General features: G+C 39.5%; 4 protein-coding genes across 5 annotated transcripts; 2 read left to right on the top strand and 2 right to left on the bottom strand.

Moving 5' to 3' along the window:
• Positions 1-39: 39 nt before the first annotated feature.
• Positions 40-3,737, bottom strand: LOC121808341 (ABC transporter F family member 4-like). Its single transcript, XM_042208766.1, has 2 exons — positions 1,170-3,737; positions 40-280 (listed from the first exon to the last, which is right to left on the bottom strand). Exon 1 carries the CDS (start codon positions 3,639-3,641, stop codon positions 1,194-1,196), a length of 2,448 nt encoding a protein of 815 aa, XP_042064700.1. The 5' UTR covers positions 3,642-3,737; the 3' UTR covers positions 40-280; positions 1,170-1,193.
• Positions 3,738-5,662: 1,925 nt separating this feature from the next.
• Positions 5,663-8,373, top strand: LOC121806716. 2 transcript variants are annotated; one of them, XR_006051704.1, is made up of 6 exons: positions 5,663-5,827; positions 6,779-6,890; positions 7,509-7,580; positions 7,656-7,861; positions 7,954-8,148; positions 8,265-8,373. XR_006051704.1 is itself a non-coding variant. In XM_042206844.1 (6 exons), exons 1-6 carry the CDS (start codon positions 5,718-5,720, stop codon positions 8,278-8,280), a joined length of 621 nt encoding a protein of 206 aa, XP_042062778.1. In that variant the 5' UTR covers positions 5,663-5,717; the 3' UTR covers positions 8,281-8,351. The 2 variants fall into 2 exon arrangements, 1 of the variants encoding a protein (XP_042062778.1); XM_042206844.1 differs by having other exon boundaries at positions 7,954-8,058; positions 8,265-8,351.
• Positions 8,144-11,142, bottom strand: LOC121806715 (probable glycosyltransferase At5g03795). Its single transcript, XM_042206843.1, has 2 exons — positions 9,117-11,142; positions 8,144-8,756 (listed from the first exon to the last, which is right to left on the bottom strand). The coding sequence occupies exons 1-2, from the start codon at positions 9,872-9,874 to the stop codon at positions 8,246-8,248; spliced, it is 1,269 nt and encodes a 422-aa protein (XP_042062777.1). The 5' UTR covers positions 9,875-11,142; the 3' UTR covers positions 8,144-8,245.
• A 1,093-nt stretch (positions 11,143-12,235) lies between these two features.
• On the top strand, positions 12,236-16,128 carry LOC121806642. Its single transcript, XM_042206760.1, has 10 exons — positions 12,236-12,562; positions 12,900-12,969; positions 13,274-13,398; positions 13,831-13,939; positions 14,017-14,080; positions 14,167-14,222; positions 14,411-14,518; positions 14,845-14,994; positions 15,406-15,576; positions 15,657-16,128. Exons 1-10 carry the CDS (start codon positions 12,354-12,356, stop codon positions 15,888-15,890), a joined length of 1,296 nt encoding a protein of 431 aa, XP_042062694.1. The 5' UTR covers positions 12,236-12,353; the 3' UTR covers positions 15,891-16,128.
• Positions 16,129-16,203: the final 75 nt, after the last annotated feature.

Below are 16,203 nucleotides of genomic sequence, written 5' to 3'. Positions count from 1 at the left end.
AAACTAACACAAGATCCAAAGATAAAATTTCTCATGTGCTTGATGCCAAAACCACCAAGTGTACTGAAAGTAATTATATCCAAAATTCTCCATCACGTTCGCAGCATCATCTGTTACATCTGGTTCAAAACAAATTTTCCAGACAGGATTCCAGAATCATGACCATTAAAAACATCAATACACTAATCCGAACATCTTAAAGAGCACCTAGCAAGTCACAAATATATGAGGAGTCGATCAATATGCTTTAAAGAGAAATCAGACTTGGGAACCTTCTGATCTGCAACAAACAGCAGAGAGAAACATGTCAATAAGATGCACTTGATCTTGCTCCATGCGAAAACGAAAGCTGTATCAAGCTTCAATACAATATAAGGACAAAAAAATACTACTCCCTCCGTCCCAAAAAAGATGGCACACTTGGGAGATGACACGAGATTTTAGGAGATGTTGTTTTATGTGTTAAGTGGTGAGAGAAAATATAATTTTATAATTGATGTGATAGGAAACTTTTTCCAAAAGAGAAAATGTGACATCTTTTGTGGGACAAACTAAAAAGGAAAGTATGACATCTACTATGGGACGGAGGGAGTACTACTCAGTCCCTATTATGACAAATCATAAGTTGTTCACAAGAGGGTTCTTTCATTTAAATGAGCTTAAAATTTGGAATACTCAATGCCATTCAGTGTAAGATTTCTATTGCAGCAAGCTGTATAATGGCCAAATCCTAATTCTTTAAATTAATCTCAAAACAGAACTCATGCATGATTTCCAAGAGATTTCTATTGCAGCAAGCTGTATAATGGCCAAATCCTAATTCTTTAAATTAATCTCAAAACAGAACTCATGCATGATTTCCAAGTATTGAAGTTACAATAACAATAAATCAAATTACAGTATGCAGTTGGAATTATAACAAGCATTCAAAATAGAAACAATATTTAGATGACTATCATGACTTACAACTTCAATACCATATTCATACTAAAAATGTGGTCAGACAAACAAGTGGTACAGTACAGAAGAAATATGTAGTAAAACAACACATTGATATTATTTCTCTTAAGATTCACATGTAACATAATATTCATGGTCATATGATTATGCATATCATCATCCAAAACAAAAGATATAACAAACAAATAACTGCAACCTTGGTCATATACCTTAGTAAACATATTGTGCTTCCTTCATTTTCCTAGGCGATTCATCAGATCAAGTTTTTTAAGCTCCAAGCGAAGCTCCTCAGCCTTGAGTTCCCTCAACTTATCTTCAAGCTTCTGCGCATCCTCTCGCCCAATCAAAACACATTCTTTCATGGTAATATTGGAACTAAAGAAAACCATTGGTGAACACAAGAGTGGGTATGCAGACTGAAAATCATCCACTCCAATCTCCATCACCGGTGTTTGTTTTGTTGGTATATCATGTTCTTCACTTTGCTCATCCACTTGCTTCCCTAGTCTACCCAAATCTTTCTTTACATTGTGTCTATCAACTCTTTTTTTCTTCTTAGATTTCTGGTCTTGTTGTCCATGCTCATCAACTTGTTTCCCTTCTTTCAATAACTCTTCTTCTCCTTCTTCTTCCTCTTCTTCTTGCTTCCCTTCTTTAGCCAAATCTTTCTTTACATCATGTCCACCAATTCGTTTTTGCTTCTTAGATTTCTTCCTTTTTCGTTCATGCTCACCTACTTGTTTCCCTTCTTTCAATAACCCTTCTTCTTCCTCTTGCTTCCCTTGTTTAGCCAAATCTTTCTTTACATCATGGCCATCCACTCGTTTTAGCTTCTTAGATTTCTTGCCTAGTCGTTCATGCTCATCTACTTGTTTCCGTTCTTTCAATAATTCTTCTTCTTCTTCTTCTTCTCCCACTTGCTTCCCTTGCTTAGCCAAATCTTTCTTTGCATCATGTCCATCTACTCGTTTTTTCTTCTTAGATTTCTTATCTTGTTCATGTTGATCTACTTGTTCCCTTTCTTCCATTAACTCTTCGTCTTCACCCACTTGCTTAACTCCTTCCAAAACTTCAACACACACATCCACTAGTTTTGTTTTCCTCGCCTTCTTGGTTCTTTCACCATTCCCATCTACTTGTTTCCGTTTGCTAGATATCTTGTTTCCCTGTTCATTCCCCTTCACATGTACATCTTCCATCACTATTTCCTTCTTTTTGTTTCCCCCATCATTCTCCTCCACCTGTACATCTTCTATCACTGTTTCCTTCTTTCCATCACTCCCATGCTCATCCCCTTGCTTCCTCTTCTTCTTCTTCTTCTTCCTCATTTTCTTGTTTCCTTCACCATTTGCTTCGGCCATGCTTCCATTACCAGTTGCTTCGGCCAGTTTCATCGTTTTCTTGCTTCCTTCACCATTTGTTTCAGCCATGCTTCCTTCACCAGTTGCTTCGGCCAGTTTCATCGTTTTCTTGCTTCCTTCACCATTTGTTTCAGCCATGCTTCCTTCATCAGTTTCTTCAGCCACTTTCCTTGTTTTCTTGTTTCCTTCACCATTTGCTTCTGCCACTTTCCTAATTTTCTTGCTTCCTTCAACATTTGTTTCAGCCATGCTTCCTTCACCATTTTCTTCGGTCACTTTCCTCGTTATCTTGCTTCCTTCACCATTTGCTTCGGCCATGCTTCCTTCACCATTTGCTTCGGCCAATTTCCTTATGCTGAGAATTGTGTAGGCTGCATCATTCACCTCGCCTTCCTCCGATGCCACATCGGCACCATTGCTCTCGCTTCCTTCTTCCAACGCTTCTCCATTCCCATGCTCCGGCTTGCTCATATCATTGCTTTCTTCTCTGGGCAATACCACATTGGCACCATCACCCTCGTCTCCTTCTTCCAACACTTCTCCAATCCCGTGCTCTGGATTCCTCATTTCCTTGCTCTCTTCACCATGCAAATCCGCATTGGCTCCATCACCATCACCGACGTCCGTTTCTACAATCCCGTTCACCCCCTTCTTCTTTGTATCACTCTCTTCACCTTCCTCACGCATTTGATTCCTCTTCTTCTTCTTACTCTTACTCTTCTTCTTCCTGCTATTGCTTCCTTCATCCTTCTCAACCACCTCTCCATCCCCATCCACAGACTCACCCTTTCCCCCCTTTTCCTGCACAACGCCGCTCTCAATTCCCGCACCCCTCTCATCTCCCCAAAGCCCCTTCGACAGCTCAAACACAGCCAATTCATGGTAATCCGCCAAATCAATCCTGCCCCCATTCAACCTCGCTCTCTCCAAATTGGAATCGAACTTCTTCAAATTCCGAATTTTCTCCGACACCTGAACCTTCGTGTACCGATTCGACAGATCTCCCTCGACGAATTGGTGAAACTCCGCCCACCTGTTGTTCCGCCCATTCGCCCAGAAAGCGGCGAGACCGTTCAGCAGCGAAATCACGTCGTCGTCGCTGAACACCTTGGACGCGGAGCTCTTCTTCTTCTCCGTGCTGATCTTTTGCGAAGGCACGATGAGGAACCCCGACGCGGACGGAGAGGAGCACGCGGAGTCGCTTTCGAAGGGCTCGGGTGCTGGCTGTTTGAATTTGGGTTTCTTCGGCGTCGCCGCTGCCTCTAATGGCTTGGCGGCGGCCGGAATTCGCATACCGCTTGTACGGGTCCTTGTTTGCATAGGATGCTAGGTTTTAGGCCGCCGTATGAAGCGGCGGAGCGGAGGAGTAGAGTAGTAGGTCGAGAGACAAAGGGATGAACTCCCAATAGTCAAATTTTGGTTTTTATTTTATTTTATTGGTAGGGTTATTTACTTCGGAGTAGTTTACTAATTCTATGGGTAGGGTTAAAATTTTTAAGTCAAGTTATATGGAGTACTTAGGTTAATTATGAATCTTTGGATTTTTGGAGATATTGGTATATAAAATTATGAATTTTATCAAATTTTAATATTTTCTACATAATTTAAAATTAATTTAAAATTTTATAAGTTTTATAATATGTGTGTTATTTCCCAACTCGACTTAATACGATATTTTAGGCAAAAACTTATCTACATGAGCAACCGTAAAATGTTTGCGATATTAGGTCACTTTTTAAGTTTGTGACAAGTAGGATGAAAGACACACGAAAGCTATGTTGATGTTGTTGTGTAAGTAGGATTAAAAAAGCCGTGTACATTAGTCAGATAAGGTGATTGACCCGATGTGGAAAATAACACGCGGAATATAAAATTTGTGATATTTTAGTTTGAATTTAAAATTCATGGAAAATACTAGAATTCAAATTATATATACCACTTTTTATCGTCATCAGTTTTATTCTTTGTCAGCGCTCTCCACCACCTAGCATGCACCTCGTCAAAGTACGTGAGAAGGCTAATCCTAAGAGCATCTGCAATGGGGCGGACGATAGGCCGCCCGATGCCTTGGGCGCGCCCTATAGATCGTCCGCGGACGATACGCGGACGATAGGGCATCGTCCACCCATTGTGGGCAACGCAGACGATGGCGCGAACGATGCAACGCGTTTTCGTTTTTTTATCTTTGTCTATTTAAGCCTCGTTTGTCATTCTATTTTTCATACGAACATTTCTCTCATCTCTCACATTCCATACGAATATTTCGATAATCTCTCACAAACAAAAATGAACCACGGCGACTACTGGAGTACCTCGGAGGGCGTTAGTCGGACCTTGACGAGAGCCTTATTCGATGCCGTCAATGACGCAATGGCGGATTGCTTAGCCGAAATGAGGTTCTGTCTAGACAGGCCTCAATGCGCAACCAACAAGACCATGCTCAGCTCATGAACGACATGGTTGAAGAAGTTTGGGCCAGTAACCGCCGACGTTGAGAATGAGTATTTTTTTAATTAGTATTATAATGTATTAATTTTAAATGAAATGAAGGTTTTTTTTCTAATTTTTGTAGTTATTTAAATATTCAAATAAAGAAAATGCTTATGGCGACCTTTAGGGCGGCTTATAGGGCGCTCCACTACAGGTGGAAGGGTAAGAGGATAAAATGCTGACGTGGCGATGCATACGGCGAGCTTTAGAGCGTTCCTTAGGGTGCCCATTGCTAATGCTCTAAGAATCAACCCAAATCGCCACTTACTAGATGAAACAACGTCAATCTTGATCGTCTCGACCTTGTAAAATCTGATAAGATATAATTAAGTTTGAAACACCACTTTGAAATAGTATAGGTGAAGTGCCCAAATTTGTGTCATGACTAGAAAATTCACTATGAAGAAATTGACAGAACCCATATTCAAATTTTTGATTTCTTCTAATCAACTATATTTATTTGTAATCTAGTAGTAATACCAAATTTTATGATTTTAATAGTCCATTTTTAATCAACTATATTTATTTGTAAAATAACAATTTATGATATACTTGATTTTTTATCATGGCTAGAAAAATCGCTATGGAGAAATTGACAAATCCATCAATCAAATTTTATGATTTTAACAACCCATTTTAATCAATTATATTTATTCTGTGGATATGACGAATAAAAATAATTTATCTAATTAGTAGTATATCGTTTCAGAAACAAAATAATACTAATATAATATATTGGTGAGTAGCTATAATTAAACATTTAAGTTTATTAAAGCCCAAATGAAATTTAGCATATTAATTAAATTCAATAATATTTACTATTTACAGATTAACGGTTAATTCGCGCAAAATTCACCATTCTCTTCTGCAGCAGAAGCTCTTGAATTGATTCAGAGGGAGAAAAGTATGGCTCTAAATCCTCAACTTTTCTACAATGGAATGCCGGTGCCATTCATCAACGAGATGTTCGTCCTGGGTAGAGACGGCGTCGAATTTGAGATCGACAAGATCCCCGGGTTCGTTTTAATCCAATTTCTCTATTTTATTTGGATTCCGACCGATTTTGCTGTCGTTTGAATTTCCGTTGTGCTTTTAATTCAATGGTGGATGAATAAAAACATAGTTCTTGTCATGATCGTCGTATTCATTGATCAGATAACTTGTTGTATGGAATTGACACTCATTGTTTAGGAGCTGAATTGATTATTAGATTCGAGTTGATATTATGATTATTATGTCCAATTCGTGTTAATGTGGTTAGTTTTAATGTGAATTCGGTTGTCAATTTTTGGATTTGGATACATGATGCTGATTGATAAGCCTAAAATTGATGCATTCATTCTCTGCATCTGCATCACTTTGTTAGTCTAGCAGTAGAAGAAGAAGAAGAAGGTTTTTGTAGTCCATACATTTAGCCTTTAATTCTCCAGTATTCGTTGGATGATTGGACCAGTTGTGACATATATGCTGTTATGATACGGTTTAGAGAATCTAGGTACGACAACTTTATTTAATACTCCGATCAACACCACAACTAACACACGTTCGATGCAACCACTCAGAAGTTCACTAGAACTCCCTAAAGTGCCACACATTTAACTACACAGAAATATTAGCAAAGATGATTACAGTTATGGAGCTAATTCCCTTTATCTATCCTCTCCTGATATGCTTCCACAATCTGTTTTAACTGCCTCTCAATAGCCAGACGTGAGACGTGGGTGCTAAGCTTTGTAACAACTCCGACCCCTTAAGTGAATTGTGAATATACGTTTTCATTGATCACACTTCTCCTAACACTCACTTTTCATGTATCACCTTGAGCTAAGACTTAGCTCGGAATGGTATCAAGTTATGGATCAACTATTTTTAAGAACCTATTAGTTTCTATTGGGCCAACTTGACTTCTGAATGTGTGCAGTGTAGAATCAAAAGAATGCTTAGTTTTCATGTTTCACACTCTGCAGCACTCAAGGTGGGACAGTGAAATCAAAGGGAACTATCTACTTGTCAAACATCCGCATAGTGTTTGTTGCAAAGAAACCTGTTGGCCATCTTTTTGCATTTGATATGCCCCTGGTATGCATAAGCTCTACTTGTATGCCTGCTCTGACAAAAGTGCTCAAAGAACTATTAATCTATCATCACATCCACCCATGGTTTGATCTGTTTTACATGCCAATATGAGTTGCTGTTTCGTCCTAAACTAATAGTTTTGATGTTGCTCCCTTTATTTATTTATCGTAGTGTAAATTTTTTGTCTCTTGGGTAAGGGGTGGGGCAGAATTTAACAATGAGGTATAATAAGAGAAGAATATAAAAGGCTTGATTCCTGAACACTAAATATATGATGCCAAAATTTGGCCACTCTAAGGTATCTGAATCCGATGAACTTGCAAATGAAATACATAGAGGGATAGAAAAGATTGTTAACAAATAACAATGTACTTGATGAAGGGCTTGACTGCCTATTGTGACACTATCTCTGAATGAATTATGATTACATGCTGCTTCCTGCAAATTTGTATTTTCTGGAGGGTGGGAGAATTTAAGGATGGATTTTGTAGCATTATAACCACTTTTCGCATGCACAACACATTTTTTTGCAATTTGTCAATATGTTTCTCCTCTATAGGCTTTCTTGTCTATTTACATGGTTGTACTTGTACTTATTTCAACTTGGGATTTACAATGCAGCTTCATGTTCATGGTGAGAAATTCCACCAGCCAATTTTCCACTGCAACAACATTTCTGGTCAAGTGGAACCTGTAAGCTTTTAGAACTTGTGTTTCTGATCTGTTGTTTCACTTGAGTGGGTCTGAAGTTTCTGCTGCCATTTCCAGGTTGTGCCCGATACTGAGCATATGGCTCTTTACTCGACTCATTCTTTCAAGATTCCGTTCAAGGACGGCGGCTGTGGAACATTCGTCCCACTCTTCTTCAACTTGATCGGTTCTGTCAGACAATATAACCAGCATCTTGCAGCACAGCCTCGAGTGGATCCTCTCCTAGCAGCCCAAACTCCTGTAGACGAGATGATGAGACACGCGTACGTGTACTTCCTGCTACACTCTATAGCTCTCTTTGCAATTTTTACATCATGTTCTGCTAACGAGAGAAGGACTCTTGTGTATTCTGCAGATACGTTGATCCTAGTGACCCCACTAAAATTTTCCTGCAGCAGCCAAATGCAGAGTCTCAGTTGAGGCGCCGCACTTACCAGTCAGATAGTAGTGAAAAGCCAATGTAAACCATTGCTGTTGTTTCCCTCAACTGTACTTGTTGAGGTCATGTTTGGAAGTTTATTTCGAAGTTTTTGTATTGAACAGCATTTATGTATGAAGTATTTTCATCTTTTTCATGTGTTGTTATTACATTTCTGTTACTGTCTATACACTGTAAAATCAACAAGATCATGACTATATCAAGTAATTTACATGGTTCTTACACAGAGAATTGATGAAGTGACACGGTGCAAGCCTCGTCTCAGCCAGAGCTGGTACGCAGTCATATGGAATGTGTCGTAACTTTGAGGCACAGCAGACCACCTGAAGTGCTTCCTAACCACACACAAGTTGCGATAGAGGTCGAGGTACGTCTCCTCTGGCACTGATGTTATGATGTTTTTCAACTGAGGAATGTCGTGTTGGTTGAGTATGATCGAGAACTTGGTCCAATCCAGAATATTAGCAAATGGGAGATCATAGTAGTTAGATATGAGAACAGGTACACAGCCGTAGTGGATAGCATCCACAACTCTGGCTGTGTTCACCTCGTACCCTTTGATGTGGAGGCAGTATCTGCTTCTCCTGAAACCTTCCTCATACGGCATCGATGAATGCCCCGCAAATATACGGAACGAGGAGTCGTTCCCCCAGAGGCGCAGCACCTCTAGCCGAGCGGCAGAGTTCTGAGCTCTACCCGCGAAGAAGACGAGCTCAGTCCTGCATCAAATGTGATGAACACAATCATGTAAGGAGGAACATACTAGTACATTTGCCCTTCAAAGGATACGTTCAGTATCATGGAATTGAGGGTATGGATTTGGAATTGAATACTGCAATTCCATATCCACAAATGATTTTGAAATCGAGTCCACTTTCAAATCTTCTCTTAGCCAAAGTAAATATTAGAAATTTAATACAGTTATAAAATTAGTTAACTTCCACACACACTATACACATTGTTCTCACACACAGTGCACACATATACACACACTTCACACAAAATACTTTCCAAATTCAGTTTCATATTTCCAATTACATCATACCAAAAACAACCATCCATTCGGATAGGCAACTGACCTCCGATGAGGAAGGTCGGGAGCTTCGATATCAGGCCGAGGCCAGACTTGAGGCAATGCTACATCTTTGTGGGGTGTGTATAGCCTCTGAAAGTAGCTAGATGAACAAGTAATCTGAATGGCATTGTTGTGGAGTTCCCAGTGCTTGGATGCGGCATCACGGCCGACTGAGTGGCAGCACGAAAAGTGGTCCGTGCCTCCGGAGGCGTTCCCGTGCCCAGAATCCGAGCTGATTCTGGACACGTAGCTCGCCACGAAGTCGGAGATGGCCGACTCCGAGCGGACGAGGGGGTGATACCGCATCACGTTGACGGAGAACGGCATGAAGAAGAAGTCCGCCTCGCCGGGATGATCCGTGACGAGGGAGCTCCGCAGCAGGGCGAGCTTGAACGCGTGCTCGCTGTAGTAGTTGCCGGTTTTGGGGTTGAAGGGGTCGGGGTTGGGGAGGAATACGGCGGCGGTGGGGGAAGAATTAGATTTGTTGCTTGAAAAGGCATCGGGATAGACATAGATCTTTAGTTTGTTTAGCATCTGTTGGTAATCAGCGTTGAAGATTTCCCAATTGTGGTAAGGAGTGGTGAGTGTTGGGGGTGAGTAGTCAGGAGTGTTGTTGGGCGGCGGAATGAGTGGGGGGATTTGAGGGCGGAGGGATGAAATGGTGGAGGATGTGATGAAGAGGAGTGAGATTATCAAGAAGTATGTGTTCCACCATTTTCGATGTGGAGATCTTAACATGTTGCGCAGAGACGGCAGAGTCATTCTCTCTCTCTCTCTCTCTAAGTTTGAACTGAGGGAAAGTCGATGATGATGATGAGTGAGGCTTTTCTATAGAACTGGTAAATACTCCAATAATGATTAGCATAAAATTGAAGGTGAAGGGGGCAAATTAAGGAAGGAAATTAAGGTGAGTTGTGCTGATCTGGGGGCATTTAATTGCTTTAGGATTAGGTGGGGGAGCGATGGGCATGAAGAGCGAAGAGAAGTGGGAGGAGGTGAAGGGCGGAGGGGAGTTGAGAGAGGGGGGGAGGTGGTGGCTCTGGAACTTTTCCGGTGGAGGCAAGGCAACGTTATTACTACCTGAGACGACAGATAGTGAAGGAGAGAGAGACAGGAAACCTCGGTTTGCGTGTCACTCGACTCTGTTTGACAAGATACAGTACCTTTTTTTAATACTCTTAAAAGGACGGGTTCACTCCGTCAGAAATGCCAATAAATGACTCCAATTCTGTCCATTTACATGCGTTCGGTTTACAATATATAATTCATGTGAGCCCTTGAAATGAGTAAGGGCCCGCCACTGTTCATCAGAAATATGCAAAATTCCTTTCTTGCGCAATAGGTGGTTTATGAATCTGGGAGTGCGGCTGACACCAAGAATTGAAGATAAGATTACGATTTTACCCCATCGTTTTCATTTCCCCAAAATCAAAGACCAGAAAGTTCAGTCTTCACTTCCAATTTCTGCCAGCGCAGCATATTAATTGAAGCAGCAACAAGTTTCATCCAATTTGCGGAGAGTGAGATCGAGACGGAAGGGAGTGAGAGACTGACGACGGAGCGGAGGCGAGACCAGTTGCGGCGAGCGATGATGCAGGAGATGAGAGAGAGACCAAATAGAAGAGGGAGAGGAGATGAGTCGAACAGAACTGAGGACGACGGTGAGCAGCGGCAGTGCGGAGGAGACGGGCGTGGATGAAATTGAAGGCGATGGGGGTGACATCTTAACCTCTTCTAATGGCGGCCATTATTTTGCAGAGGGACAACTCATGGAAATATAGGAAACATTTGAGGTGTTTTTGGTCTTTTTAGACAATACTTTACATTGGCATATTTCAACCTCTTCCCCAAATCAGCTCCACTGAATGGAAAAAATAAAACAAGAGTCGTGGCCCTCTTGACACAATTCTTGACCAGTTTTATTTCTTGGCCTAATCAAATATGAGTCACTGAACACGTAAATAAATATTCTTACCATGGTTCTAGAATGTAGACTTTATTTTGTTGTAATGAATTTTTTCCCTGTTGAGTGTACTTATTTATTTATATATAAGTGAAATGAATGTACTCCATTGATCAGCGGGAGCGGATCCCATGGTCCACAATTCCTACTCCACGTATATTCCACTCTTACAACAAAATAAAACAATCTACCGTCACTATTAAAATTGTTCATGATTATAATATTATTTTATTTTGTCATGAGTAGGTGAAGTAGGAGGAGTAGAAATTGTGGAGTAGGGGATCCGCTCCGATTGACTAGTACTACATCCGTTCCATAGTAATAGAGTTATTTTGCAACTTTTTTCGTTCTATAATAATAGAACCATTTCCTTTTTAGTAAAAGTCAACATATTTCTTCTCACGTATTTTTTCCTCTCTCTTACTTTATTTTCTTTACTTTTTCATCTCTCATAGTTTATTATATTTTTATTTAATACATTACACATTTTTTTTCTTAATCTTCATATCGAAAATAAATGTCTTCATTACTATAGAACGAAGGAAGTAATATGTTGTTAATAGTTTAATCTCCGTCCATGAAAAATGGAGTAATATTGATAGTAGACTGTGCGAGTTTTAGTAACATTGACTGATTTTATTATAGAGTTATAAAAAAATGGTTAAATCATTATTTGTAGAAAATATGACTGATTATATTATAGAGATAAACTTATTGGAATTAGATATTGATATTTTTAATGGATGACTAAGACCATCTCCAATAATACTGCAAAACTTAAAATGCATAAACACAAAATAATATTAGTTTTAATACATAATTGATAATAAGAATTGAACATAAATTCATTATAGAAGAAGAAAAAATTATGTGTGGAGACATTTTAGGAATTAAAAAAGGGACAATTAGTGGAAAAGTAATAGTATAAAAAAGACTAAAGTCCAATTTCGGTTTCTTACATTTGCCCTAAAATTCTTTTGATCAATGTAAGTTTGTGGCATTTTAGTCTCTTACGTATTGGTTTGGTACGTTTTGGTCCCATACCGAGCCACCGGTGAGCACGGTTGAAAATTAATGGGTCTGAATTTGACCCATATTTTTTTGTAAAAACAAATTTTTGTTTGCCTTTGTTTAATTGGTGGTAATCTTTTTCTTGAAGAACATACTACTAGGTAGACAGAAATAGAATACAAAAAGGGAAGTAACCAACAAACATCAAACTGAAACCAGAGTATTACCAGTTTCAAGGGCGACGCGGATTGTCTTCTTCCACGAGCTATGGCGAACTGCGTATGGACCTCTCCTCATCCAACGGTTGCTCCGCCCTCCGCCGATTCCCGCCGTTCGGTGCGCCTCTGCAGCTTATCGTTTGCGCGTACTCTTCGCCCCTCCACCCGTCGTATCGGAATATATTGCAGTTCCGATGCCGGAGGCGGCCAGAATCAACCGGAAACAACTGGAATTCAGCTCTACAGAGACATCGAGAGGTTAGATAGACCTAATTTTGAGCTTGATTATGCCATATGCTTATTTCCGCTCCCGATCAGATACTGTATTCGCACGTTTTTTGCTTCTTACTGTGATGATCTGATGAAGATATTTTATGCTTAGTTGTATTATATATTTTTTAAATTAGAATCTTATTCATGCCTTTCTGCTTGCAAATTATGACTGTTTGTAGGGAAGCATCATTGCTCAGTCAGTAACTTGACTCCTCCAATTTTGTACCCAATTTTTAAAACTCAAATGGGAAGGAAATTTTTAGTTTGATATTATCTGGTAATAGGTGATCTAATTATTGCTTTACGCGTGCTTCATTAACAGAGTACTTACCGAAACTGTGAAGCAATCTCAAGCAGATTGGGGTAGTTCAGGAAATTGGAGTGAAATTGAGGTATATTGAACTTTAACTGACATGATATCTTTTGCATTTGGTTTCCGTCCAGAAGATGACCAATTAATCTATTTTTCTGTTTTCCCGAGTAATGCTTCTATGAAAATTTCCACCTTAAGCTGAATGGGTATATTTTTTTAATTTGTTTTAGATGCTTTTTCGATGAATTTTCTATTGTGCTACCATCCGTACAGAGACTGCAGTTACATACAAAATCTAGATGAATTTTGAAATGATATTTTATTTCTGTAAAGTTGTTAGAGTTTTTGTGATATATTGCTACTAAAATATATGTATTTCCCAGGGTGCATGGGTATTGAGACCAAGAAACACCAAGATAATGTCAATCGTACATTTTATTGGTGGCATATTCGTGGGTGCTGCTCCACAGCTTACTTACCGCTTGTTCTTGGAACGTCTTGCAGATAAGTAAGTCGTTTTAATGACAAAATGTAAGTGATTGTTTCATTGGATCTGAAAATCCATGTCTTATATACATCATGACATGTATATGTGCAGTATCTGGCAGTATGAGATTATGTCATGATTTACTTCTTCAATTATGCCTATTGCTTCGAATTTGAGTTGTTTGTTTCTACCCTACTGTCATTCTGAAAATTGAGTTTTTTCAACCCGGAAGTTGTACCTTTGTTTTATTTTGGTGTTTTGAAGTTACAATATTTCTATTAGATATGCTTGATACTTATGGGGGAGGGGTCTGTTTGGATGTATTGGTTGTGGGAATGCTTCGTTAGAACTTAGAAGTGGAGGGGAAAGGGTAGGGCAAGTGTAATTCGCAGTTTTTAGTATCATTGAGTACTTTGGGATATCAGCGTTCTTACTTTGCATCTCGTGAATCAGGGGTACATTAGTAATTGCCACACCTTATGCCAGTGGTTTTGATCACTTCCTTATTGCTGGTGAAGCGCAGTTCAAATTTGAGAGGTGTATGCGGTCTCTCAAAGACACAGTAAGTTAGATCTCATAGATATGGAAGTAGCTGCAACCACTTGGCGATATGATTGTTTAGGTAGCTTTGTTGCACAGGTTGAAGATGTACCTTCTTTTGGCATCGGTCATTCTCTGGGATCCGTCATTCATCTTCTGATAGGTTGACTCATTATTCAAGCTTTATCTATAATACCAAACTTGGGGATGCTCCTAGCATCAACTTAAAGCTTCCTGTCTGCTTTTCAGGTTCAAGGTATGCTGTGCAGAGAAGTGGAAATATATTAATGGCCTTCAATAACAAGGTACTGGATGACTAATTACATTGTTTCACTGGGCAGTTTTTTAGGTAAAATATGGAATATTAGTTTTCTTTTTAAATTTTAACACAACTACGCAAGGAGACAATTCAACCTGTCCCTTTTTCAGAATGGTGTAATATATTTGTTTCAAGTCATGCATAATTGACGAAATGATTGCTTATTGCGTTCAGGAAGCGAGCTTAGCTGTTCCACTGTTTTCACCAGTCCTGGTGCCAATGGCCCAAAACTTTGGACCACTTTTGTCACAATTAGTGTCGTCACCAACTGTTCGCCTTGGGGTGAGATTCTAAATTCCATTAATGTGGCCTAACTTTCAGTTAATACAAGCAATCCATACTCCATAATTTTTATCTCCTTTTAATGTATCAGCACCAAAATATGTTGCTATTATACTTCAGTATCCATAGTCCAAATGGATGCTTCCAATAACAACATAATGCTTGATCAATAATATCAATTTTTTAAGAATTTCAATCAAGAATTAAGATCAATAAATCGATAGCTCAACACCAGTTATCCAACATAAACTAAGGGTTTGCCTGCAAAGAAGGGTGATGACATACTTTTTTGAACAGTGTGGTTTGGTGTTCTGAAAATTTTGCAGGCTGAGATGACAAGGAAACAGTTTGAGAACCTTAGCCCTGCCATTTTGAAGCAAGTTCTTCCTCTGGTTGAGCAACTCCCTCCACTGTACATGGACTTGGCCAATGGGAGGGAAGAATTTTCCCCGAAGCCAGAAGAAACTCAGCGATTGGTAAATTCAGTTTCTACTTTAGGCATATTGTCATATTTATGTTATCCTTACAGCTATCAGTATTAGAAATGTATACGAGCTTGATGCCTTCAAATAGTGTAGTCAGAAATATCGGCATGTCTCATATAACACCTAGTTTGTTCATACGATATTGACAAAGCATGCTTAGGCAAATGTAGATGGATAGACAAGGTCCAGAGCGAATCCGTAGTGGTGATTTTTAGTTGGTGAAATTTTTTTGAGGTTTCATTTCACGAGGATTGAGTATTTGGAGCGTAGTATTTGAAGTCTATTATGAAATATCATTCTACTTGTACGAATGAGTTCACGTTGTGCAGTATTCCACGAGCTAAAATATTGGAAAACTACTAATGACATAGTGTTTTACATTATGGTGTATCACGTGAACAGGTTAGATCTTACTATGGTATCTCAAGAAATCTATTGATAAAATTCAAAGACGACAGCATCGATGAAACTCCAAGACTTGCCCAGATCCTGAGTGCAGAATTGGCTATCAGTTCAATGTTGGATATGTCCATCCGCTCCTTACCTGGTGATCATGGCCTCCCATTACAACAGGTATTTCTTGAAGCTATGTACACAAAACTGTGGTTTTGGAACCAAGAAGTTAAATTTCCTTGAAATTGTTCGACATTTAGGTTTTGCCCGATGTTCCTCCCGGAATGGCAAATGCAGTGAACCGCGGAGGAGAGCTTTTGGCTAATTTAACAGCAGGAACACCATGGGAGGCGGTCGCGAAAGAGGTGGGTAATACATTCACTCCAGAATCGAATATTTTCCGGTCACAAAATCCCAAGGAAGTCGATCTACTTGTCGATGTCATTACCAGCTGGATGGCCTCCAACTCTGGCCCTAGGCTGCTAAACTCATAATACTAGATGATGTTCTTGTATCGAATGCACATGTGGAATTCGTGTTTTGCTTGAAAATCAGACACGACAAAAGTACATAGAAGGTTAGTAACAGAAGCATGTTCGACGGTTGTAACTCAACTGGCATTGCAAGGGAAGTGATGGTTGGATTTAAGATACAAAACAATTTACTATAATTGTGTAGCAAGATAACTTGTAATATGTGGTAAAAAAATGGCTTTAACTGAAGTTTGTTTCAGTCGATGAGTCCAACCAAAACCCACTTTGCTTTATTGATGGATCAGCCCGACCTACTTGACAAGTCTAATAGTTG

Source organism: Salvia splendens, chromosome 6 (genome assembly GCF_004379255.2).
Source record: "Salvia splendens isolate huo1 chromosome 6, SspV2, whole genome shotgun sequence".
NCBI lineage: Eukaryota > Viridiplantae > Streptophyta > Magnoliopsida > Lamiales > Lamiaceae > Salvia > Salvia splendens.
Note: the sequence above shows the minus strand (reverse complement) of the source record. Positions and strands in the feature narration are given on the sequence as shown.